Source organism: Nestor notabilis, unplaced genomic scaffold, assembly GCF_000696875.1.
Source record: "Nestor notabilis isolate BGI_N333 unplaced genomic scaffold, ASM69687v1 scaffold9906, whole genome shotgun sequence".
Lineage (NCBI taxonomy): Eukaryota > Metazoa > Chordata > Aves > Psittaciformes > Psittacidae > Nestor > Nestor notabilis.
This window is the reverse complement of record NW_009934251.1, coordinates 12,859-40,050: the sequence shown is the minus strand read 5'-3', so window position 1 is coordinate 40,050 and position 27,192 is coordinate 12,859. Positions and strand designations below refer to the sequence as shown.

Sequence of the window (27,192 nt, the reverse complement as noted above, 5' to 3'; positions counted from 1 at the left end):
GGGAAAGAGGAAAAGAAGAGAAAGAAGTGATAGCTGTAATGGCAGTTACCCCCTCCTTCAAAATCCCCAGGGAAGGAGATGCCTAGGTGCCGTAGTCCTTGCTGTGTGGAGCTCTCACTCTCTGAAACAGACAATGGCCAGGACTCATCTTACATCCTCAGAAGGGTGCAGTAAATGGGGGCTGCTCCACGCTTGCTACTAACCTTTCCCTGTAGCTGCTGGGGCCTGGAATTGGCTAACGACTTTTTCTATGGCTGCCCTTCCCCTCTTCAGTCTATATCCAGCTGGGGAACAGTTGCTCCATAGCTGTGAAATACTGCCCTGATTTTAGAGAATCGTTCTCCCCCTCTGCTAATAGCTGAGAAAAAAACCAAGCTTTTCTGATGTGTGAAGCTGAAGCTCATAAAGCAACAGGTGTAGAACGAACATTCAGATGATTCCTTATCTGAACACATAAGAGGAGTGACTGAAGTTCATCTCAGATTAAGTACTATGGTAATCTATCAGTAGGATCCATTCACATCCCAGAGGAGTACGCTTACATTTGTGCATATGATACACTATCAGCTTCGGACCACAGGGGAAGGTAAAAGCATGATGCTGAAGTGAAGGAGGATCAAGCTGAGAATTATGTTGGCATGATTCTAGTGGTTAAGTATTTACCAGAAGCAGACTGCTCTTAGGGTGTTGTTTTTCTTCAACCATCAGTACAATAAAGTCATAAACCATGCATAGATCATAGTTTTCCAGAGAAATGGCTGCAAGGGGTCGTGCTTCTTGAGCAAGCAAGCAAAAAAAGAAACTAGAATATATTGAGTATTTGTTGTTAGTCTGAGAAAGCAAAGTTTCTGCTTGAGCTGTAGAGTTGGTGTAGTACAGCACAAGGGAGTATTCTGCCTCTGAGTTGATGTCTGTGAGTATCAGGACAGGTGCTGACTGTAATAGGGTGGCTGTTAAATTGAGCATGAATTTAGCGGTTTGATGGGGTCAGATTTTGCTGTTTATCAGCTGCAAGTTCAGTAGGCAATTTTATCTCTCTTTAGCCTGCTGTTTGTAATGGAAGTTTTCAAGCCTGCAGTCTCAATTTGTGTTAGTGTTGTATCAGTGGGTGCAGCGATTATGCAAGGCCTCTCTCCTTATCATAAATCACTTTTGCAGTCATGGTCATGAGTTTGCTGGCTTGATTTGGTGTTGTCCTTCTCCATAGCCTACTTCATGCTCACCCTGGTTTCTCTCCCTTAATGCTCCTGCAGAGGTCCAGAATTCGTGTTACATGGAAAGGGAAGAGCAGTGGCAGTATGGCAATGCCTGCATTAACACAGCTTCTAACATCACCCTGCAGCTGCTGCTACTGAATAAAGAGACTGTGCTTTGTGTACACCTCATGTTTTGCACATGCGGAATACAAGATGAAGTTCTGAAGTGGCCAGTGTCTTTTTTCCAGGTCCTGCTGTCTCACTGGCGCTGAAAAAATGAAGCCATTTGATAAAAGAGATGAATAACTATAAATTTCTCATGTGTCCCAGTGAAATCCAATGGCATAGATATTGAGAGAGAATCTGAAAGGCATCTGAAAAGCAACATAAAAGCTTTAGGGCAATCAACATAGTACCTATTTTGTCATTTTTGTTGTAATACAGTAAACTTGAAGTTGCTTCATATTCCATTTTATTAGGCACTATCTCAGTGCTAGATACAAATTTGCTAGAGAAAAGGAAAAGAGCAAATGTAATACCTTGGTTGTGTACTTCCCCATCTCTCAGGGAGGAAACCCACTGAATTTTGGCACTCCTGAAAAAAGGTTTTAATGATGAGGAAACCATGTGAATATGCTAGGGTGGTAGGAAAGACCGGTATAATTTTGTGTGGCGTGTGTGGGAGGAATTTTTTAGGGGACAAGAGAATAAGAGCACTGGTATGACAGTATCTGAAATATATTAGGCTTCGTTGTTCCTATTACTGTAAAGATACTGATCACTGAAGGGAACTCAAAAGCAGTATAAATGGGTAGAAGCTGCAGAGATTCATTTATGAGGAAAATCTTAAGAATTAAATATGCATAACTTGCCTAAGCATTGACTACAGGGGTTCATAAATCTAACAAGAATGAGAGGTGCAAGCACAGAAAAATAGAAAAGAACTATGTCTGTTGTCTGGGATAAAGCTGAAATGGAAACTTTGAGTGTCCTGTGCATGACTTCCTGAGAGTGAAATGGTCTGAGCTATTAAATATGCTCCTTTGGGAGAGGACAGGAATTAATTACTTGATGTACAGAGAGCTACACTAGACAGAAATCTAATAAATCTGTTGTAAGAAAAATCCTGGCCTTTTAGGGTGGTTAGATGCATGTAGAGAGCCTGGCTTCATCCTGTGACACTAGTCACGTTAGCTGTCAGCATTATTTGAATCTAGCATGAAGGACATGCGCCACAACAAGAGTTAACTGTGCTGGTTTGGGTCCTACAAACAAATGCTGGTTTATAAACCTGAGAAAATCCTCACTCTCTTCTCATCCTTGAACACTGAGTTGAGGGGAGGAGGGTATCACAGTCCTTTTGGATCTCTCCAATTTACAGGATAATGTACTCTGTAAATTAAACATTATTTAATGAGCTCATTAGGAAAGAAAAATGAACATGTCAAATGAGTTCGGTCCCCTTTGTAGAGGTTAGTCTAACATGAATTCACTAATTCATCCCTTAATTCATGAGGGTTCTGTCTCCCAAGTTCTCTGATTTGTAACTTGTGCACCTTTGAGCAAAGCAGTTAACTTGCCAAGGACGAGAGTGCTCATCCTTCCTTCTTCTGTATGGTGCAGGCATCCCTGCATCACCCTGGGAAGCATGAGAGCTTCAGCAGTCCAGCTGCTGCTGGATCTGCTTCAGAAGCTTTTTGGGTGTACTGAGGAAGTTGGGTCTGTACTATTTCCATAGGCTAATGAATTCTGAAAACAATGACAGACGAGCAAAATTCAAGGATGATGGTACATGAGACAGGAAGCTGCAGGTGATAACAACTGCCTTTAGCTGTTGTGATAACAGCTGGCCTTTAGCCCTTCTTGCCTATTGTGTCCTGCCAGTGCATTGCTCTCGCTTTGACCTGTGCTGCTCCCAGCATACATCAGGCCTTGGGATGGGCTGCATGTTAGCCAGAATCTGAGCAGGAGCTGAGTAGCAGGCACAGAGACTTCCTCAGACCTGCTTCCATCTGATGGTCAGGCTGAAGCTAAGTGGTAACAACTCCTCCTCTCTTGCCACAGACTCATTCTTAGACCCTTGAGGCTCTTCCTTGGAATTAACCTTTGAGAATGTACCAGTTGTGTTTTCTGCTACATATGGTCACCTAAGTATGCAGGCATGACGCAAGTCTACCTGAAATGAGGCACAGTTCGAAGAAGAACTGGTTGATGTACAGCTGCTGTGTGCTGCAGTTGTTGCTTCCACTTGTTGCAGTATTTTCTACATAGGAAATAATATCTAGCAAAATAACTGAAGGCTATGGAATTGGATCTCCTAAAACCAATTTGCTGAGTGCCTTTGATACATGTGATCTTTGCAGCGATAGCTGTGAGACAAAGCAAAATTGTAGTGTGACAACGATGTCAAGCTGCCATACTTCGTGAAACTCATGTTAAGTGTCTTTTATTTTGCTCTTTTAAAGGGAATACGTGTAAAATGTGCTGTGGAAGGGAATGAAAGTGTTCTTCCCCTGTTATTCCCCTCTGGACATCCCTATGGGTTGTTTTTCTGTTGAGCCCTAGAACAGGGAAGCACATAGCACTCTTAAAAATACAATGCAGACATGATAATTTGCTACACGGGTTTTGTTCTTTGCTCCACTGTAAGCTTTGTGTATTACCTTTGGCAAGTCACTTAAACTGTTTTGGGTTTTTTCAATCTGGATAAAAAAGTAATTGTACTTCCCAGCCTGCAGCAGTTGTCTGAAGATCAGAGACAGAGATGTGCAATTACAGTGCAAAGAAGAGACTTAATAATCAAGCTAGCTGTAAGTGCTCTAAAAGATAAGAGTGTATTTCCTGCCTCCAACCTTTTCCTCTTTTCCAAAGCAATTTTTTTGGCAGGCTCACTGCTTTTTTGTTGAGCATTGAATACTGACAGCTGTTACATTCTGGGTTGAGGTACTCTTTACTATCTGTGCCTGAATTACCCAGCAGTTGAAAATAAACATGGGAAAGGATTAAGATGCCAGGCATTGATTCTGTTTCATATTTAGGATGCCAGGTGTGATTACAACGTAGGGTCGGGCTCTTGAAGCAGAGGCATCCTTTAGAGAATGTGAAGCAAGGAGCTGCAAAGGGCTGTCTTGGGGCACCCCATTCTTCCTTCTTGGCAGGTGTCAGTTATCTCCTGACCATCACAGGCTGAAAGTGCAGGACCTATCAGAACAGCTTCTTCTCAGGCATCAGCTGTAGCAAGACAGGAGCATGACTTTCTGCAATAGGGGCTAAACAGTAATGCAGACTAAAGCTAATGGTTTGGTGTGAAACAACAGAATCCCACAGAAACCTAGGAATCCTGCAGCCCTATAATGTTTTTTGCTAGTTTTGCCAGTTTAATTTTCAGAAATCTCTTGTTCTTTCCTAGATTTGAGCTGTTCTGTTGTTGTTTAAATGCAGCTGTATCTTGAAGGGTTGAACTCATGAAGCACATGGTTAATTTAGTCAGATGGTTAACAGCTGCTTTATAAAATCCCAATGAATTACACACTGCAAAGTAAATACAAGTTTTCAGTATTTTGACTCCTAAACAGGTATGGTATTGGCTACTGCAGCCTGGCTAAATATTCATGCTTCAAACCCATGGATATTGTTGATAGTTGTTCCAGTTCAATCTTCTGTGAAATATTCACAGATTTACAGTCAGCTTAAAAGTGAAGCTGTCAAAACAACCTGCTTGGTAATGGTAAAGAGATAGCTATCAGAGAAGTGACAGGCAGCTTCTGGGCTGAAGTGTTTCACTTCAGAAATTTCAGCACCATTTGTGTTTTGTATCATTTCTTCATTCATATGCAGAAATGCATACATAAAGATTCTCATTTTTTTTAAGATTTTGAAATGTCTGAACTTGTCATCTGGCTGTTATTTTTAGTGCGTTTTGACTGTTTTTCCTTGCAAAGGAAGAGAGAAAGAGGAAATAGATGAATGACTTAGTACGCATGTTGTAAACAAAATACACAGTGATGGGTGAATTTATACAGCTAAACTGCCTGACCACATTGTCTGCAGGCAAGTGGTTGAGTCTTACTGTTTTAAAGTTTTCAGAAGAGACTGTCTTATTAATAGTAGTGGTGGTGCAGCACCCACAAATAGAAACACAGCAGTTGAGGTCAGATATTTCCCGTCTGGTTTCTTAAACACAGGTCTAATTTTTAGATGAAGGAAATGAAAGGAAATGGTTCTGTTGTACTGTGTCTCCTTGGCTCCATGTGGAATGGCATGTGGAAATGGTCTCAACCGGGATCTAAGTGAGGATATATTACGAAAGCAAGCACAGACTGAAAAAGTGGGCAACTTTGAGAAATATGCCAAAGCTGCAAACAGATTACCTTTCTGTGCAGAACAGATGAGGGTATTGTGTCTTTGCCCATGTGCAGTGTCGATCTCAGAAATAGCCGCTGACTGCTTTTCTTGTTCCACTGCAACAGCTTTATTTGTCTTTGCCTGCTTTTTCTGTGTTCTTTTTTTCTGTAGCTTCAAATGAAAATCACAGAAATGAGAGAAGCAAGGGGCAGAGATACTAGGGAGAGAGCCCAGCTCCTGACGAGGCAGATGCGTCAGGTGAGAAAACAACACATAGTCAGCATTCCCTGTGGCATGGCGATTGTCGTTGGCTCTGCTGCTCAGGGATAGTGCTCAAGTTTCTGTATTTGTGCATGTCCCATCCTTCTAAATTCATGTCTGCAAACCTTCAGTTAGGCTGGTCGGATATTTGGCCTGTTTGGGAAACTGGTAGCTATTCAGCTGGTGACCAACTCAAGGTCACTAGATCATTGTCACTGGGGACACGTTTAACGCTGACCACAATCCACCTAGTTTTCAGGCTTTTCTAATTTAGGCCAAGGGTTGTGTATATACATATATATATATATATAATTGGAGACACATATATATCTTTCCAATTTAGGATGTATATATGCACACAAAATAGCTAGTTGAAGGTCAGGATGGTGCCTCTGGTGTAATTTTCCCATATCTCAGGGCTTGGGGTGCTTATCTTGGCTCTAGGCAGAACAGGAGCATGCATCTTTACAGAGTGACTTGTCATTTGCCTTTAGCAGTTAACATGAAAGTCTGGATAATAAGTATTCCTTGATTTGTTGCTTTAATCTTCTAGAGGTAACACTTGGCTTTTGACATTGCTTCCCTTTCTCTGGAAAAAAAAAATTGAGTCCTTAAGTCCCTTAAAAAGAGTAAATGGTTTTGTTAGAAACTTCTGACTCTGTTTCACCTACATGTGAACGCTCTGCTCTTACTTGTAGGACATTAATTATGAAAAACTGAATATATATATATATTTTAATTATGATGCTAGAGACTTCTTACTGGTTTCCTGGGAAATTGCCTGTGGTTGGAGTTTGGGATTTCAAAACAGAAAGGAATTCAGCTACTCGCTATTTGACAAAGGCTGGGCTCTAACTAATATGCAATTTTTTAAGGAAAAAGGTAATCACGCATAACATAATGGAAGTAGGAGATGAGTTGGCAGGGTAGCGTTACTGTAAGGAGTCAAAAAAATAGTCAGTTTCTTCTGATTGCAGGGAATTCTTAAGCAGTCATTATACTTGCACTTTATGAACCTTTTTGTTGTGTCTCTATTGCATTTCATCTTTAATTTATATCCTTGAAGTCAATTATCCTTGTAAACTTCACTTGAAAACTGTTTTTTTCCTTTTCAGCAAGGAGTCTTCCTAGCACTGTGAAAGTAATCCATCTTAAATCATCAAGTTTGACAAACCAGAGATAGCAACAAGTAAGATCTAACTGAGCTACCAACATACTGTCTTTAATTCATAAATAAGATGTCAATAAAGCAAAGGCACAGCATTATTTGTGAATGCAGTGATACCACATGTTTGGGGTGGCTTTGTAAGAGCTCTTACCTGCTGATGTTTGAGTATGCTAAGCACCTTGAGCAGAATACAATTACTGGTATAATGTACAGATTACCTAAACAACATGGTTTGCCAGTTGCTTTGCTGATTAATGGAGAGGTCCATGGTGGATAATTCTGAGTGCTTGCTGAAGTGTACTCCTTTCTGTCCCTTTTTGTACCAGGCTAGTACATGTTTGTGGAAATAAGTGGCCCTGCCTGTGCTTTGTTTGGTTGCTTGTGAGATCCCTGAGCTGAAATAGGGTTGAGGCAGTTTTGATAAGGTTACAGTCTTGGCTGCATGTGTACTGAAGATACATAACAGTACTAATGCATTATGACACTTCTTCTACAATTCTTTTTCTAATGAAAATGTGGGAAGACAAAAACTAACAACAGCCAGAGTTCTTTGCTATCCTCATGCATTTTTTAGCTGATCAAATCAGATATTTGCTTATATTCAATTTTAATTACTGCAAAGACATGGATTGATTCTTTTGGTGTGGTTGTTTATGTGAACTCTAATTTATGTATGTATAGGATTAAATATTTGTGCACTACCTGAGCAAATTAATTTGGATACCTGTTGGCTGTTAAGCTTTCAACCTTAACTAAAAAAGTAAGTTTTATTCATGACATTTTAAAGGGGAGTGGTGAAGGAAGAGGGGAAGGCAAGAATTAATTTGTATATTGTTAGTGGTGTTCTGTCACTTTTTGCCATATGGAGGAGTACCAGTGGATCTGTATGCCATTTCTCCTCTGCTCTCTGGTTTCTTGTCTAAATTCACCAATATTTTATTTGAAATAGGCATTTATGGCAATGCCTGTCATTTTTTTGCATTCTGCAGCCCCCCTTAGCTAGCCATTAGGCATGTATTGAGTACAATATCTACTTTACCCTTTTGAAAAAGGAAATCTTGAACATCGATATTTGTAGTTTTAATAATATTATTACCAAAAAACTGAATATGGCCACTTACTTCTCATAAAAATCCAGGAATATTGTCTGGCTTGTTCTTCATACACTTTCTCATATGCACACAAAACACTTTCCTGCAAAGCTGAATATACAGGGTATTGTCAGTAAGAGTATCCATTAATGGAGATGTAAATCTGGACAACTGTAATGGTCTGTAGTACAAAATCAGATAGGGGACCTTTTCTGGAGAAGGTTCTTAAAATATAGAATAGCACTGAGGTTACTATTTTTTTCCATGTACGCACATTTTGAGTTTAAAGAAAAGGTTTTGGAAGAGGACATCACTACAGCTTCTAAGAGGATATGTTATGTCTCATCAATATAAAAACATGATGCACAAATGAATGTTTTCAACTGAATCTCTTCATCCCATGAGCTCTACCTGCTCTAATGAAATGCAAACATTGTAGGGGATAAATGTATTACAAATCCGTGTACGTGTCCATGTGGAAATCTCCAGTTCTGATTGTTACAGCTTTCTCTGTGCTAGATCAAAACCTATGAGACACGTCTCCTTAAATCTCATCCTCATGTGGAAGTGGATGCACATTATAGCTTATGGTGAGTTATGGTTGGCTCCATTACCTGCTGAAAGTCTTACAATTATATTTCAACTGCAAACCTGAAGTTCATAGACTGAAAAACCTAGTGCTTTATGATACGTATACAAATTTGGAGTGCTTGGTTGGAAGTCAGGTGTGACTGAAGTTGAAGTCTGTGGTAACCTTTTAGGTGCTTGATACCAGGCTTAAATACTTCACGTGTGGAACTCCTTGAGGTTAGTGCCTTATCTGACAACTCGAATGTGAATGACTTTGCAAAGTCTGCACAGTGAGTCAGAACCGGAGTTACCACCTAGTCTGACTTCCAGCTCACCTACTTGTGTTGCCAGGAGGAAGTAAATTGCTGCACTGTAAGATGGAAGAGAATACATCAGTGTGGTTCTTTAACTTTTATGGATGTTAAAATTGGTACCTTTAGTGAGATAAGAAAAATACACTCCTATAATAGATTCCTGGAACAGTCTGTGCTGTCCCTGGCTGAAGGCAGATTAGATTGGGAAGAGTTTACAATAGGACTGCAGGAAAAATGACTGAAAAGTGCATCAAAGATGAAGTACCTGCATATGCATGAAGCAGTATATAAAGACATTTTTCTACAGAACAGTGTTTTTTTACTGTCGATTGCACATCTTTACCATGGCTCTGACAACACCTTTATTATAACTCGATTGTCCCAAGAAAAGCACTAAATAACGTACACGTCTTTGAATATGGTGCCTACAGTGTTCTTACCTTGCAGCATTCAGGCTTCATGAGTGACCACAGACTCTAAACAGCAGTATTTGCAATGCTCCAGTGCTCACTCTGGATTAAAGCTACAGATGACCTTTATGGAAGATAGCAGTCTTTCCACATTGGTAGAGATAAACAGGCAGAAATTATTTTGTTGTTTGGTTGGGGATGCTTTTGTCTGCATACACAGAATAAGTGTTAAAGCTATTCTGTGTACAAATTAATTGTGGTTAGGAGGGTACTAGGTAAACACGCTGAGGTGGAACAGCTGACCCTTGCTGTTTAACAGCATTGCTCCTCTCTGTTGTTTTGGTGGTGTGGAGCAGCAATCTTGCTGCCAGGAATGAACAGATGTTAGATGTGAGTTTTGAGTAACTTCTCTGTAATCATATTTAATTTAAAATTAACATCTCTAATGCACTAATGTTTTATGCATCCTAGTAGAGGGAATGTAGGCTGTTGGATCTTTGAGCACTTGTTAATTGTTTCTGACCGAGTGGCTGGTGGCCATGTAATTAAATAATGTTAGTGGAAACTAACTTTAGTAGACAGACATGCAGCATAGTTGCATGTCTTGTTCCTATAGGAAACCACACCGCCAAACCAAAAGAAAAATCCAAGTCATCCATAATTCTGCATGTTACTAACCTGAAGTGTGATGTTTTATGATCAGGGGTTTCCTCTCTTCTTCTGTTGGCAGTTAGTAAGGTTTTGAATTTGAATTTTGACCTGGAAAATATTTGGTCACTTACAAATTCAAAAGTGCTAATTAATGAAATATATAACATGGAGCTGCCTTGCTAATCAGTTTACGAAGATAGAAGTGCAGTGAGAACACTTTAGATTCCTTCAGAGCAAGGAGTTTTTGCAGCTGCTGGCACAACCTGTACTCTACACCTTCCTTCAGATCAAAGTTGATAAAAGGGGGAAGCAGGATCCATACTTTTTAAGGGCTAAGTGCAGTTTTGAATTCAACTTCATATACTTCTTTTACTCGACAATTAATAGCTTTCCAGTAAATGGTTTATTTAGTGTATCAAAATGTAAATTGTCCTTCTCTGATAGTATTTTAAGGATAAATTTCTTTGCTGTTTCCAAAATAGTTTGCAACACGTTAGAATAACTGTTGGCATCCCTCCTGACCCATTGTTTGTGGGGTTTTTTTCCTGCGCAAAGTGTATATACATAATGCTTTACAAAAGAATACAAAAATACTTGATATTCTTCTATTCTTAATATCAAAACATAGTGGCAGGTAGGAAATCTCTTTGCATATGCACATTTACATAACAAAGGGAAAAAGTAACTTTAATTTTCTAGTGATCCTGTGCTAAAATTCCAAGATTAAAAGCTAAACAGTTTTCAGGTCCTTTGGATGTGGGAAATTTTTATGTTCCACTGCTTGCTCTTTGTAGTAAAGCATTAACAACAAGGATGTCAAACCCATAGTAGTTAGAATAAGTTATTTGAAATTTTAATTTAGGTAGAATTCCTGTAGAATTTGGGTGCGTGTTGGGGCTGAGGTGAATAGTGACCAGAGACCATTAATTTTCTAAGTCAGTGTTGTGGCGTGTTCTAGTGTACAGAGGTTATAAACATGGTAACCTGATGCAGAACATGCTGCAGGATTGAATTACCTTATTTTAGAGTTTTCTTTTAGTAGTGCCTTCCCCAAATAGTATGTTTTCAGTCAACTAGGGGCAAGTCTGGGTGCAAAACTGGGCTTCAACTGCAAACTTCTCTTGATTAATTAACAAGGTGAGAGGATTTATTTGAGAGGGTTTAAAGAAAACTTGCCAGCATAAACCAGACCTTTGCTAGTGTTGCAGGCTAGAGATTTTGCTGTCTGCAGGAATTTGATTCATCAATGGCAGCTTCATTGAAATGTAACCCAAAGTACAGAGCTGGGTAAGAAGTTCTGCTTCATAATCATTGCATTGTAGCAATCTGCTTCTGCAGGAAGACTGGATGACTACATCCAATGTATATTGATGTTACTGTGGGCCTGAGGAGAAAAAGAGCATCAGCTTTTGACTATTGGTTGCTTGTTCTGTGTGGCATTAAATTCTTGTTTGCTTTAATGTTAAAAAGGGGTTCCTAAAAACATTTGGTAAACCCTGCATTTACAGAATGCAGGTTCTTGCCCAGGTCTGTGGCTCAAGCCTTTCAAATACATGTGCTAAGTGAATTAATAGAGGAAGAGGAAATAGAACAACTCTTAATTGGCTGTAGTTCAAAGGCTTTGGGGTGAAAAGTGAGCAGCTAACATGCAGATTTGCTAACCTCCCACAGGAAGCACAGCAGGGTGCGTCAGAATACAGGTGCTGCACCATCTGGGGCATACAGAGCCTTTCATCATCTTCTACTGGTTTTAATCATTTTTCTCATGATAATAAGTTTTAGAAAAAAGCCACTGGACACCTCTACAGGAAATGTTTCCGTTTTCTGCTTGTTTTGTCTGCTATATAGAAAGGTGTAAATGTACAGGCTTGGGGTACAGAGTAAAGCCTGAAGGGCTCAGTATATCACAGCCAGTTTGGTTGTTGATTCCTGAATATCTTTGCTGTCTGTATGCTTTATACTTCTGCAGGAAGAAGGTGAAAATCAGACAATGCTGGATTCAATAAGGAATGCTGCAAATGAGTTCACTAAGTCACTGTTTCAGCTAAGGTATGTTTTTAAAACACTGATGTTAACAGCTGAAACATGAAAGTGGGCAGCAGCAGCAAAGCCACAGCCGTTTGGTGTTTTTAGTGTAAAATAGCTTCTTGAACAGCAATGAGGAAAGATTTCTAAAAGAAAAATAGAAAAGAAAGCAAAAATGTTTGGGGTTTTTCTCTTGATATCTGACAACACTTTTGTGTGTCTCCTTCGGTGATAGCAATGTTTGAGATGTGTCCCACAAGTATTTGAGAGTGATAGGTCCTTAGACAAAAGTCGAGAAGTTGTGAAGTGCCAGGACATACATGCTCATCAGGACCTTTGCTGAACTGTTGGGATAACGAGGCCTCTGCACACTCAACAGTATGGCTGTTATACATGCCAGAACAGTTGCTGGATTTTCTAGCTATCTTTCCTGTGGTTGCCCTTTTAGCAGGAACGCTTGAAGCTACTTTTCTTTCCCAAGAAAACAAATAGATGGTTGTAATCCTGCCTACTTAGATGAGTTCTATGGTTTTGATGACATTTATGTAGACCTCTGATAAAGGACTTTGAAGGTAGTTGTCTTCTCAAGTAAGGTGTTGCTACAACAATGTTGCTAAACCCAGCTTGTTGCAACTGTTCTTTGAAGTGGTGACCTCATAGCAGCCTTCCAATATCTGAAGGGGGCCTACAAGGATGCTGGGGAGGGACTCCATCAGGGACTGTAGTGATATGACAAGGGGTAATGGGTTCAAACTTAAACAGGGGAAGTTCAGGTTAGATTTAAGGAAGAAGTTCTTTACTGCGAGGGTGGTGAGGCACTGGAATGTGTTTCCCAAGGAAGTTGTGAATGCTCCAACCCTGGCAGTGTTCAAGGCCAGGTTGGACAGAGCCTTGGGCAACCTGGTCTAGTGTGAGGTGTCCCTGCCCATGGCAGGGGGGTTGGAACTACATGATCTTAAGGTCCTTTCCAGTCCTAACCGTTCTATGAATCTATAAGTATGCATGAAAGCTGGAAGCTCTGTTGAAGTTTCTGTTAACTGTTGATCTTAAGTTCACTGTTGGTTACTGGCTATGGATGTTCTTATAGTATCTGCCATTTTTTTTATGCTATTCTTCAGAAGCTATGGAAAGGGAAAGGATCAGCTTTCTCTGTTTACTTCTCTGTTTATGCCTTTGTTTTCTTTGGTTACTTTCTAACAAGGCTAAAAAATACATTTTGCACTCCCTGCAAGTAATCTGAGCATCTACAGGGGTGTAACAGCATATAAAGCTGCAATATAAACTAACAGCTAAGTTCCATTTGGGAATTACTTTACAACTGTCTGTTATAAGGGGTTTAAGTCATCCCATCTACATACTAATACCAACTGCTAACAGAGAAAGGCTTTTGATCTACTCTGCCAATTCTTCTGTACTTACTTTTTATTTCTTTTGTTTATTTGTTTGTTTTCAAGCAATCAAAATAAATTTGTGTTTTCTCTTTGGAAAAGTACTTGTTTATACCTGCCTGTGCCAAACACCGGTTCCTAAGTATTTCACGTGCTCTAACTGCAGGTCTTTTATTATTTGGGGGGGTAAGGAGGGGAAGAGAATTAAAAAGACAAAAAAGGAGGAAAGGAGCTACAGAGATGTTTATAAAAACATCTTTTGATGATCTGCTATGTTAATATAAATATATAGACAAATCATTCCTGGAAATGTTGTGGCAGGAGAAAAAGGAGAAACCTCTCTAATAGTGCAGCTTTCAGATACTTGTACCTAGATTTGCTCTGAATTATACTGGGACTAAGCCAGACACAGAAATCAGACTAAGTACTATCAGACTATGTTGCTATCCTCTATTGCCTTAGATTTGATCCCTGACATTTTCCTGTCCCTCCAAATTATAATTATCTAATTCAAAGCTTCTTTGCTCAGTGTAGGTGGGCAGATGGAATGATTCTGCTGTGTCCAGCTCAAGTCAAGTGCAGTTTTTCTTGGTTTGTGTTTTCTTTCTGGGATGGCACTGTCTGCCCCAACGTGATCAGGGAAGTGTTTGAGAGCAAATAAAAGGGGAAGGATTCAGCTCTACTGGTCTCAAAGTTGGGTCCACAAAGCTGTCTGGAGCCTGGCCCAGGTGGCTCTGGATCTGCAGCTGACAGTCTGCATTGCCAAGAAATACTCTGCTTTTGGGATGATGGTGTTTGGGTAGCAGAAATGGCTAGCTGTGGGGAAACACTCTTCAAGAGAGCAAAATTTCATTACTACTATGTAAGGATAGTACAGTTAAGTTTTTAGGGAGGCGAAGAAAAGGAATAGGGGAGATCATTGATTTTGCAGGTTATTAGGGTTCCTGATGGCATGCGATCAGACCCCAGGGAGGTCTGAGATGGGAAGAGGTGGGAAACACACACAGTAGGACAAAGATGGAAATAATTTCCCAGAGGTGGCTAATTGGGGAACTGAGGGGATGCTGTGGAGAAGAGACAGCTTTCCCTGCCTGGCACATATACAGCTGCACAGCTGTTCCCTTTCCAAGGTCTGTTTGACAGATCATGTCTGCTAAAAACCTTGCTGAAAAGCTGCATAAGAGCCATCACTGGGAATTTCTCCACTGCTGATAATTCTGACTGAACTTTTGCACACATCTGTCAATACTAATTCTTAGCCCCAAGTCAGTCAAATTTCCCAAGCTCTCTCTTCTTTATTAGTCAAGCTGTAAATGCCTTAAGGCATTTCAAATCCTCACAGTTGAGTAAGGAAAATCCTGGGAAAAAAAGGTGCATCCTGTAGGTGTATAAAAACCCTCGGTTTATTGTGTTGGTGGGTAGGGTTATTTATATTGTAAATAGAAGTGTCCATTGTATGTGAAAATGTTGACAATCAGTTCTGTTTTCTGAGTTATATCATCTTTTTCCTGTGTGCTACAACCTGCCCAGTGCTTCCTATGTGAAAAGCTCTGCAAGAGGAAAGCGAGAGTTGGCTGCAACTTCAATAAACCTATAAATGCATTCATCTGACTTTGCATCCTTCTCTTTCTTCTGTTATCTCATTTCAGCTGAAATTTAAACAAGCTTTTTCTTTGCTGGCAATTTGAAGAATGAGTATTATTACTAGAGGTGACTGACCTTTTTTTTTGAGAGAGATACAAAAGCAGCTGTGTGCATTAAAATACGCTTTTTCTAAGACCTTTGTAGGAAAAGATGCAGGAAGCCCATTTTCTTATCTAATGAGATAAACTGTAAGAGTATTTTTGAAAGCAAATTCACTCTTACTACCTTTAAAGTAAAATTTTGCAACATTTCCCAGATCAGGTTGTCTGTCCCAGAAGGCACAGCACGAGAGCAAAGATCTGTTCTATGGTATAAATTAAAAACCCTGTCTGTGCTGACAGATTAATCTTTTGACCAAGACTGTTTTTGGGGAACAGATGGCACAGCTCTCAAATGTAGGCTTGCTTTTGCTTTTGATAAAGCACAAATACATTTTCACGCTATAATTCTTCCTTCTCAAAGTCTTACCCATCCTTGATTTGCACACTTCCTTCTAGGTGTTGCATCCCATCTTCCGTTCTGAAAATGAAGTAGGTTGGCAAGATCAGCAACTTTCAAACAACTAGACTTTATTGAAACCAGATGAAGATGTGAGATATCCAATACTGTAAAGCTTTAGACTCAGAGGAGATTTTGGACCTGCTTCTCTTTGTAGGAAGGGAAGGAGAACAAGGTTTGATAAAATAAGACACAAATCTTAGTGTTCCTCCTAACAATGCACTTGGCCTGTGTAATTGTCTTGGTTTTAGGCCTGTCCTTACACCTGCTCAGAAATCTGCTTGCTTGCAAAAGCAATGATTATCTATACCTTCAGAGTAGTCCCAAGAAGACGCTGCCAGGCAGATGTCAGATGATGTTCATCCTTTTTGTCTCCTCAACACTTGCTGATGTTGCTTCTTTGCAGTAAGGGATCACCACTACTAAAATCATGCTTTTGGACAGAGGAGGGTAAGGCTTAATTTCAGCCTGTTTTAAATGTCAGTGTTTTTTCACCATCTATATTTAAGGTTTGTAAAACCTATATGGATGCAAATCCAGGTGCCTCCTTAGATAGCTGGAGCTCTGCACGTGTACTTCAGCTGCCTGGTGGAGAGTCAGATGACCTTGGTGACATACAGTGTAAGAAGAAAGACTTTGCCTCTTGTGATCATCTTCGACTTGCCAAGGCTGTGTGAAGTCTTTTCTCCCCTACTTGCCTATGCTGGGTAGAGTGGGAAGGATGTGGAGAGAAAGAGTTAGGCAGGGAGTGTGTGGGAGCACAAAGGAGTAGTGACAGAAGTCAAGGGGAGGATGCACAGTTGCTCAGTGGAGGCTGGGTGGAACATCTTCCTGGCAAAGCCCTGCTGCAGTGGTGGATTTGACCAGCTGGGCCACCATAAAAGAGGTTCTTGGTGATCAGTCACCTTGATGCACTTAGCAGAGCTGTCACTTTGGTCACTGGTAGTTCGGCTGCTTAAATCGAGAACCAGCTAGGTTTTTGGAACCTGAGCAGAGGCAGGAAATGATCATCAGGGATGATAAAGACACCAAGAACAACAGGCACATGAAACCAAAATTTGATTGCTTGGGCTCTTTGGTTTTTACAGTGCTGTGAGGCGAGTGAGTTTTGAAGGAAAGCCACATGAATGATGTATGGCCCTTGCTTCTTCAAGGTATGCATGCTTATGTTGAAACTAGTGCTTTGCTGGAAGAGACATCTTGGTTACTTTTTAAAACTTTGATTTGTACTGAGGAAGGGGTTAAAAATACTGTGTTTCTTATGCAAGTTGCAGGACTGGAATGTAAATGTTGCAGTGCAGTTCTTGTAGTGCCCTATGGAGCAGCTGGGAGAAGGTACTCACCACACAGGGTCCATATTGAGACAGGAACGCCATGTCTCAGGAAAATAAGAAAATCTGTCATCTTTTCTCTGTCCTAGACAGAAGAGGAAGATAAAAAAGAAAAAGTACATATCCTGGATGCTCCTGAGTTTCACGAGTATCTTCCCTTGCTGAAAGTTACCAGGTATAGGGGTATTATTTCAGAATGAGTGATGTGTCTGTTACAGGGGGTTGGTTGGTTTAATTTAAGTTGGGCTTCCAGAAGATACTGCTGAATCTGAGCTATGTACCTTGAACCTGCTGTTTGTATTGAGGCTGTTGTTGCATGGTCATCTAAATCTGTTCTAGGACCAGTAGAGAAACAATGAAAATCCTTTAGGTGTAAGCAAAGATGTATTACTGAAAAATTAATGAGAAGGTGTCTCTGTAGCTCAAATGAGCACTTCTAAGATGATTGTAGCCGCTTGTTAAGGCTCCTTATGTCTTATTTTCTTACTCATGTGGGATTGCTTATAAAAACAGCACAGAAATTTAACAGCAGATATATCCCAAATGGCCTTGGTGACTCATTTTAAAAAGGGAAATACCTTATGTGTAGTTACTGTAAACTTAGTCTGAATACTGATTCATTTTTGGTGATCTTGGTTGTACAAGATCTGCAAACTCAGTAGACTGTGACAGCACCTGCTTTTTTATCTCCTTTCCCTTGGCTTTAAACCTTTCTGAAATGTCTGTAGAGTTTATTCTGAAGTTGCAGATTGTTACTCCATAATTAATTGCTTGGTTTGTTTCCCTTGTAGAAACAGACAGGAGCTGAAATCATTCATATGCAGAGAACTTCTAGGTGTGTTTTGTAGAGATAAAAAAAATGTATAAATCAATATTGAAAATATGATTAGCTATTTGTAGCACATGCCCTCCCTGAACAGTGGCTAACACGATACCTGCCCCCTTTTTCCTCCTGCTCCAGACAAGCAAGCAGCATCTAGAAGGGTGACTTGTCTTGCCCTTTCCTTCACAGGCTGGGAAAGATCAGCGTGTGGGGAGAATGCTGCATACTGGGTCATTGGCTCATCTAGTAACACTAAGAAAGAGAGGCCCCAAAATTCAATTTTAGGCACTGCAATTGCTGTTTTCCCCCATGATTTTTCTTCCTTCTGTTCCCTTCCTCCAGTCCTTCTCTAGTAGCTGTGAGCAAGGAGCTGTACCAGGTGTTGAACAGGGTCTCCAGGAGATAGCTGAGCTCTCCTCTTCTGCCAAAGGAAAGACTGTAATGCTACATTGCTGTTGAAAAGCACACTGCAAGATATGTTTTAATTAGAGTGTGCTTTGCTGCAGTGTAACTAAGGGTAAAAAGCTTACGCTGAGTGGAATAGTGTGTTTTATTACTGTGTTTTTCTATTTCAGGTTCTTATCATTGCCGTAGAGAGAAGGAAATTAGAATATGGGATGCCATAGCATTCATAGTATCAGTTGGCAGTAATAATTTTTGGTGAAGGCTGCTTATGAGTTTGACTGGAGGCATTCTTGACAGCATCTCATGCTAGAGGAATAAAGTCTTTTAAGTATTGCATGGCACTTCAAGAAGAGGGCAGACTGAGTTCAACTGACTCTTTTTTTTGGTTGGGATGAATAGCTTTCTACTAATAAATGCAAATTAAGGGAGACTGGAATGTGAAGGAGCATTACATTAGTTTTGCTGTTAAAACAACAAACCAAAACTACCAGATCTTCTGAGATGTATATAAGCGAAGACAAACCAGTATCAAGTATGTGATTGTGGACTAGCTGCATTTTGATTCAGACGTTTTATGACATTTTGGTATGGCAAGTCAAAATGTAATAAACCAACTGTCAAAGATAATAGTTCCATGCTCTCAGACAGTCTCCTGATGACATCTTTTTGTAGAATTCCTTATTAAGGTCACTTTTCAGTAAGAAGAAATATTTTTATTTCTTGCTCTCTCCCTTCCCACCCACATTACAGTTTTCCACAGAACAGAAGTTATGGTTCCTGATGAGGTTTCTATTTGCATATGCAGAGCTGAGGAAGAACAGAGGCTTTCATGTCACCTCCTATACTGATGATGATAGCAATTTCTTATACATAACTGGTCACGCATAAATTTGAGCTAAAGTTTGCAGGAGCAATCACTGAACATGATAAGAGAAAGCTTATTTGAAGCAGCTAACTCCAGAAACTGCAATGTAGGTAGGTTCAGTCATTTGCTGCTCTCAAAAGTGAAAAATGCAATATTGCTATTCCTGTCTCTCCCACTCCTCATATCTGGCTGTTTAATTTTCTAACTCAGTTATGCTGCTACATTACTCCCTAAAGCTGTGCTGCAAACCAGATCGTTTAAATTTCCACTCCAACTTTAACAGTGGCAGCTTCTCTGCTGTGAGAGATCAGAGGTACCCTTAACAGAGGAAGTACTTCTTTAAACTGGATATGTATTTTATGTTTTATACCAACTGGTAATATTTAATGGAATATATTGGATTATTTTTATCACAGTTAGCATTCTGTGCCTTAAATTTTCATGAGTTTTCACTCCCAGCATCCATGCCTTGAACTGAGTCAAGAGATGTAGTGCACTGTGGCCAACTGCTGCTCACAAGTTTTTTGCTTCAGAAAGCAAATATAGCTGAGGGAGAAAGGTGTTTCACAGCTAAATGCTGTTCACAGGCCTTTGGCCTGATTCCCAAACATAGCTGTGATTGTATTAGAGTGTTTTAGGATGTCCTGCCACGTGTGTGTTTAAGTTGCAGAAGGATGTAGAATAGCTTTTTTTGGCCTTTGTGTGGTTAGATGAATTAGCCAAGATTCCAGCTCTCACTGATGTTACTGTGAGGGCAGTCTCATTGGTTTGGTCCTGTAGTTAATTTGCCAACTTCATTTCCAGTGGTATGGTAGGGGTCATGCCTAGCACTCTGAAAGGGGCACAGTGCTTTGGTGTAAGGTACAAGATAATGGTTTAATAACTTCACTGAAACTGGAGATTTAAATCTGGAAATAGAGGAAGAAAATTAACTCAGTCCTTCAAGCTTCTCAATTAATCAACCTAATAGGAAGAGTTCATTATTTGGAACTCAGTTCAACTGCATGGCTCAGTGGCTTTTGCTTTTCTTAAACTAGACATATTCTTTGCAGGTGATTTTAATGGGTAGGCTGCATTAACAGACAATCTAAAAAATTTGAGAAAACCTTTAATATACAGAGATTCTTTCAATGGACCATGAATCATAATGTCAAAGTCTAAAGAATAATAGAATGAAGTACCTTAAAGATCTTATTTCAGTAAATGTAATTTAATATATTTTTAACTGAATATATTTAATATATTTGAGTATTTTATTAGGTATTAATTGTTGAATGTGTTGCTTCCTCTGTAAGTAAAATAGGTACTCAAGTTCACAATAAAAGAAAATAAGTAACCTTCAAATAGAGGCTGGGTGCAGTTCAGTGCCTGAGGCATGTTGGATGATAGATATCTAGATCTTGATTGCAAAGTTACATACCGAGTGTCTTGGTCCAGCCTACAGACAATTTTTGTAACCAGCTTAGTCAGGGATGTGATTTCCCTTCCTACTTCTGCCTGGTACGCTTCGTTTATAGCAGTAATGCCTGCTTTGTGGGAGTCACTGCAATAAGATTGTTCTTTTCCTTGTGCATGGGGACTAGCTGTAGAGGCAGAGGCCTTTTGTTCTGAAGTCATTGCATCTTCCAGTGTGGGTGAACTGCTTGAAGTACATGGGTCTAATCAGAACAGTTTGTCTTCTCTGTTTTGACATGGCTGTTACAGGATCTTGATGGTTCTTACTGATGTGCTGGGAAGGAACAGGCTTGGGAGCGCAACCAGGCAGGTTCAAAAACCTGCTGTCATCCCTGTCCCACGGCATAGGGAATACTTACTGCCTCTGGGTGTGCTTCCTTCGGTGCGGTGCCAGAGGCTAGTGGTGCTGTTAGTTGCAGAAGCATCTCAGCTGAAACAGATATTCCTGTTTAAAAAGTAAAAAAATCTTCCATTCTTTGGCAAGCCGTGTTGTTGGTTTTGTCTCTTAACACTATGTCAACAGTTAACTTTTGGTATACGGTATATAATTATGAAGCAAAGTAACCTCAGCCACTTATATGTTATTTGAGAACATTGAGAGTGCCAAATGTTTATGATTCAGCAGTAGAAGACTTCAGTGAAACCATGCCCACTGTTTTAAGTTACACTGTGGACTCTGAACTGCTGCAGAACACTTCTGCCTTCAGGCACCACGATGTAGAGACTTTTCAAGCAGCTCTTTTTTGCGGGAGAGAAGAGGGCTTATTGTCAGAGTTGCATAAAGCACTTCAGAACCATTGCCATTTTTTTTACCTTTCTTTCCTTCCCCTTCCTCTTTTCCTCGAGTTATTTAAATCATGCTGGACAAAAAGTTTATGACAACACCGTAATACCTTTGGTAATGTTTCGTGCTGTCTATAAGGACAGTTCTGTCTTTCTGCATAGAAGTTGCTAAGCGAGGGGATTTTCTTCAGACGGACACCTCTGCTGTCAGATCACACAGAAACAGATCACCTTGACAGGCTAGTTACTGCCTTTGACCAGATAAGTCGTGCATCCTCACCTTTCTAAAGCAGGCTCCCTGTGCTTGTGCTGCAGGTGCGGCTGTGGAAGCACACCGGAGCAGCGTGGAGGGACTGGGAGAGAGCACCTTACAGAACACTGGTGCCATCTGACGGTAAGTTTTCCCAGCAGGTTCTCCCCCCTCCCATCCATGTACGGAAGCTTTTCTTTTTTGTGGGAGTAGGGGGAGATGACGTTAGTTGCATGTTATATATAAAGAGAGATACATATCCCTTAAAAATAGAGATACTGTATCATTAAAGAAATACAGAATGTTTTGTGTTTTTTTTCTTTATTCATCTTGTGTTTTAAAAACAGCTTTTAAATTAAACCACAACTTACAATACGACTTTTTCACTTTTCTTTCCTCCCTCCCCCCAGAAGTAGCTATTAGTTACAGGCATGGTCTTCCTGTAATGACTCTTATGCTGCCCACAAGAAGTGAACGCTGCCAGTTCACTATTAAGCCAATCATTCCTGCAGGATGTGCAGAGAGAAGATAAAGGAGTTGAAAGGGCGGAAATCTTTGCAACAGGTATTTTACAATTCTGTCATTCCTCAAAATGAGTACATTTCTTTTCAAGTGGAATTTTCAAATGGAATTCCTTTCTCTCCAGAAGCATGAGTTCAGACCTCCATCAGGTTTAACGTTGTTTGCCGTAGGGGTAGTTCACTGTGGATCCAGTGTGTAAATGAACTTCGTGTACACAGGAACTGTGGCATTGTTTGTGGGGGGTTTTGTGTTAGGGTTTGGGGGGTTTTTCGTGTGTTGGGTTTTTGATGTTCTGTTTGTTTGGGGTTTTCTTTATTAATGCTGTGTCTGTTAGGCATCCAAGTTAGAGAATTCTGTTAAAAACGATAATTTTGGAAGAGGCTCTTCAGAAGCCACTGTAACTAATAGTCATTGTCAGCAGCTGGCCTTCCCCTGAACATGGAAGTTTTGACTAAAAGGGATTTCTTACTGGGGTGAGGCAGGACTAGCCAAAAATATGTGCTGGCAAACAGTTAACCTCTGAGCACTACTATCCTGTCATGCAGACACAACCATGGCAGAAGTATTTGTGATTCTCTGCTGAATCGCATTCTTCTGTGGCATCTCAGCAAAAGTTAACTACTTGTTTTGCTTCAGTGCAAACATCAGTCAAATGTGAAGCATAAGATCATTGCTGTAAGAAACCTACAAATCTGGTGTTTCTGGCATCGATAGGTAGCAGGTTCCAAAGTGGAAAGGAATTTGGGCAGTTTTCACCTGTCTCACCTGTTTAAGCCCCCCCACGCCGACTTTGCAATAGAAACACTGCCCACTCATTAAAACAATGACTGTTCAACAGTTCTCTGCTCTGTATTTTTCAAGTCAGGCAATCATGATGTTAGAGCGCTTAGATGTTTAATTCATTAGGAAACTGATACTGTAAAGAGAAACTATTGGTCAAGTACTGAGAGTTGAATTTAAACATTTATTATTAAAGAAAAATTATGAAGCCTTGATTTAGACACTCCTGTGTCATTTAGCTGTTAAATGAAAGCCAACCATAATTGAAAGTATTAGTGCTGTGTATGATGACTCATTTTCTGTGGAGTTGATTTTGGTTCTGCAAAACTTCTGTAGACAAAAAATGGCCCTTTTTCCACATTTGAACACTTTTGGTTAGGTACAGGAAGGAAAACAGTCTTTTGCTGAAAGCCTGTGGGGAATTTGCTAAAACAAAACACCTCACTACCCCCCAAACTTTTTTGCTTTTCAGTTAATAAAAGGTTGGTCAGGTTAATTTTATCACATCCAGAGCAAAGAGTTTGTCTGGTACTTCTTTTGAACAGCTTTTTTTTTTTCTTAAATGTCACTTTATAAATGTCACCTTAATCATTTACATGCAAATGATGTTCTATTACACTGAGGAAAAAAGAAAAAAAGAGTGGATGGGCACATTAAAACTTCGGATTTTGGATTGATAGTGCTAGTGATAGCCTTCCAGGTTTGCTTTGCTACCCACACAGAGGTGGGTGAGCTAGCCTGGTACTTTAGCTTGCACAGCTCAGTAGTGTCAGCCTCAGTAGATGGGGCCTGAGGACAGAGTTCCAGTGAGTAAGTAATTGCAGGAGTGGGGCTCTCTAAGGTACTTTTCTGTAGTGGGCACATGGGGACAGATGGAGGAGCTGGGGCAGTAGCACTGTGACAAATGTTTACATACAAAAATTTTGTAGCCTGATCATTATTCATCTCAGGAGTAAAGCTGCTGTTTTCTGCCACTGCCCACCCCTTGGCAGGGGCAGGAGAAGGTGCCCTTTTTATGTATAGGAAATGAAAGAGCAGGTCAAATGGGTACTGTGGATGTGACTTTTGAATCCCCCCCGCGATGTGTCCAGCAGCACCAGTGGTGTGTGGCTCCAGGGGTTCTTGGGCCATCTGAACCCCCTGGAGGGGCTGATTTTACTGGGTGGCTCTGGGATCTGGACTTGGACCAGTGAGAGCTCCAGGGATCCACTCTTACATGTTGCTGCTAGTGACTCCAGGAACTCCTTTTTGGTGTCTTTGGCTCCCTGCAGGATGTGGTATGTTCCTTTGCCTCCTAGTTGCAGTGAGGTACAGTGGACGGTGAAACGGGGAGGACATATGAAAGCCTGCAGGCAGGAAGAGTAGTAATATACTGAGGAAAAGAGGTTATTTACAAACTCCAGGTCCCTTTAAACAGGGGCAACAAAAAGCAGAGATGGGACAAACCAAATCTTCTACATTTCAGCAGAGGTTTTAGATTACATCTGCCCATGTGTATTGAATGTAAACTAGGAAAGGATCCATTTCTCATTTAGGTGCAGCTATTTTTCCTGTTACCAAGAAAATAGAAATGTTGCCAGAGTATTAATCTTACAAGATCTTCCATGTTGAGAATGCCCTGGGAAGGGCTGCAGTGTCTCTACGCTTTTGGATGAGAGTTTTTTCATATACTGAAGTTGTGGTCCAACTACAAGTCGCAAATGCAAGTCTGCTCATAGTAGTGATGAGTCTGAATGACACTGCTAGAGAAGGGATTCACACACACACTCTCTGTTGATGTGTTCCTCCTTACTTCTTGATGTCAGTTACCAGATTTACTGAAAGTACAGTTCCTTTCCAAACATAATTAATAAATAACTCTGGCACTTTTCCAAAGGGATATCAGTTAATGTTTAAGTTTCCTTATGAGAAATTATTTAGAACTGAAATCTTTGTTCTGCAGATGGTTGCAAGGTCTGTGGTGCAACCTCGATGGAGATCTTATTGAGGAATGACTTCACACTTGTTATCAACAACACAGCATATTGTGTGTCACCTCCTGTGAAAGGTAAGAGCAATGCTTAATAACTCTGATTATCTCACTTCATGGAGTGAAAGAAATGGGAAGTCTCAGAGAACCAAAACCTGTCTGGATAAACGATTTTCTTTTTGTTTTGGGTTTGTTTGGGTTTTTTCTTTTTTCTGGGGGGGGAAGGGGAAAGGGGATGAAGGAGGGCGGGAGTGTTTTCTGTTTTTAACATTGGATGGTCCTGCTCTTTATGGGGAGAGGATGAAGAAGGGTGGGTTCTTGAAGTGTTTTATCTGACAAACATTTTCTTTTCAGATAAGCTGAGTAGTGAGCATGCTACTGAAATGGAAGATATCAAATCCTTGGTTCACAGACTGTATGTGGCTCTACATTTAGAAGATCACCACGTCAGGAAAGAGAGAGAATTGCTACGGAAACTGGACCATCTGAAAGAAGAGCTGTTGCCTCTTGAACAGGTTGGAAAGTGGGGTTACTTTTTTTAGAATCTCAAAAGCAGTTCCTTTCATCAAGAGTAAGTCCTGTGATAGAAGAAAATCAGCATGAATGTTTAGGGTGTGTCTGTTTTATTCATTATGTAAACAAGGATCAATTCAAATAGCATTCAAATTATTTTCAGTTCAGTTCTTTTCACTCCTGCTATGCACATTTCCTGGGTAGAAGCCACCCTAGAGAAAGCTGTCATGAGCAAGCATCAGCATAGCTAGTATTGGGATTGAAAGTCCACTTAGTCACCTGTTGCTGCATGGGTTCTGAATGACCATTACAAAAAAAAAACCCAAAACAACCTGTGGCTTAGGTTAGGCATTTCTTTATCACCAAGACATCAAGGCAAAGTGTCTGGATTAATGGGTGCCAGAACTCAAGAAGGGAAGGTATGAATGTTGATCTAGGGCAGGCTAAGCTAACCCAGCATGAGGGGAGGAAGCCAGAAAGAGCCTGACAAAGTGGACAAATGTTTTCTTGGCTTCAGACCTGCTTTGTAAGGACCAGCCTCAGTGTTAACCACAGCTGCCTTGAATGGTAAATGGAAATCCAGTAGACATAAATCCCTGTATGTCTACATAGTAGTGGGAAGGGGAGATTAAAAGCAGGATTTCTTGGTGCACAGCAGAGGATTTCAGTCCTTTTCTTTCTCAGCAGGGTAAGTCAGTAGGAGGAGTCAGGAATAAGATACTGAAAATGGTTTTAGCCCAGCAGGAGAAAACATAGTTGAGGTGCTGTTCATCACAGGAACACTACCATTTGCTTGAACAGGTTTGCCTATTTCTTTTCGTTAGATGAAAGCCAATATTGCAATCAATGCAAATGCAAAGACCACCAGGCTTCTATGGATTGGCCTAGCTTTGATGTCAACTCAGGGGGGAGCATTGGCATGGCTTACATGGTGGGTCTATTCATGGGACATCATGGAGCCAGTCACATACTTCATCACTTATGGGAGTGCCATGGCTTTCTATGCCTACTTTATTCTTACTAAACAGGTAAGTCCTCATTTTGTAAATGTCTGGTGTATTGTAAAGGAGGAAAACTGACTCTGAAAATCACAATGTTTGGGCTCTCATGAAAATATAGTTCAGTAAATAACCTTGCCATCAGTCAGGGACCTGTTTGATCCCTAATGGGGCTGGATATGAACATTCCATTGTATGAAATCAAGCCAGGTAACTGTTACACATGAACAGCATACCAGCTACTTATTTAATAGGTCTTATTAAATAAGTGTTTCCTTTCATTTTAATTTTTTGTAGATCACTTTGAGTAGTAAACAGCACCTTGCTCGTTGCTGTGAAGGGAGAGCAACTAGTACTGCTGTGCCAGTTTGTGAATGCTGCCTTACAGAAGCAAATCCCTGAACAGCAGCTTTTATTTGCTGGAGTTTATGTTTAAATGATGCAGGGTGCTAAATCCTTTGGAACTTGGGCAGTTGCATTATTGAAATATACCCAATTCAGTGCCTGAAAAAAATGTTACTGCTTTGCTCTTCATAATCTGACTGCTTTTCCTTGACTTTGAATGGAGGTGAATCTAAGACAGCTGAAGTGGAGCAGGGAACAGGCATTGTTTAGAAGAAAAAAAAGTTTGCTGAGCAATAAAAAGACCAGATCTTAACTGAGCTGTACTATACAGACTGTAAGACTTTGAGAAATGTTTCTTTTTCCTGCTTTAGCCTGTACTTTACTCCCAAAGTGGACATCTTGATTTTGAACTTGTGTGATATGAAACTCTTTTTGTTATGGAGGTGTATGGGAGAGGAACCAACACTTCCTTTCGTAATACCGGTGGATCTATAGACCTCATGAGACATCAGGTTCCTTTAGCAAAAAGGGGAGACGTCTGTTTTTATGAAGAACTAGCTCTGAATGCGAGTTTTACTCCTCCTCACTGATTT

General features: G+C 40.4%; 1 protein-coding gene across 1 annotated transcript in view; it reads left to right on the top strand.

Moving 5' to 3' along the window:
- The first annotated feature begins 5,451 nt into the window (after positions 1–5,451).
- Positions 5,452–27,192, top strand: part of CCDC109B (coiled-coil domain containing 109B) — a 23,487-nt gene continuing 1,746 nt past the window's right edge. The window contains 8 exon segments of the mRNA XM_010017236.1: positions 5,452–5,589; positions 5,712–5,798; positions 21,538–21,616; positions 21,883–21,973; positions 21,975–22,036; positions 24,717–24,821; positions 25,098–25,258; positions 26,081–26,284. Of these exon segments, the coding sequence (XP_010015538.1) occupies positions 5,452–5,589; positions 5,712–5,798; positions 21,538–21,616; positions 21,883–21,973; positions 21,975–22,036; positions 24,717–24,821; positions 25,098–25,258; positions 26,081–26,284 (927 nt within the window).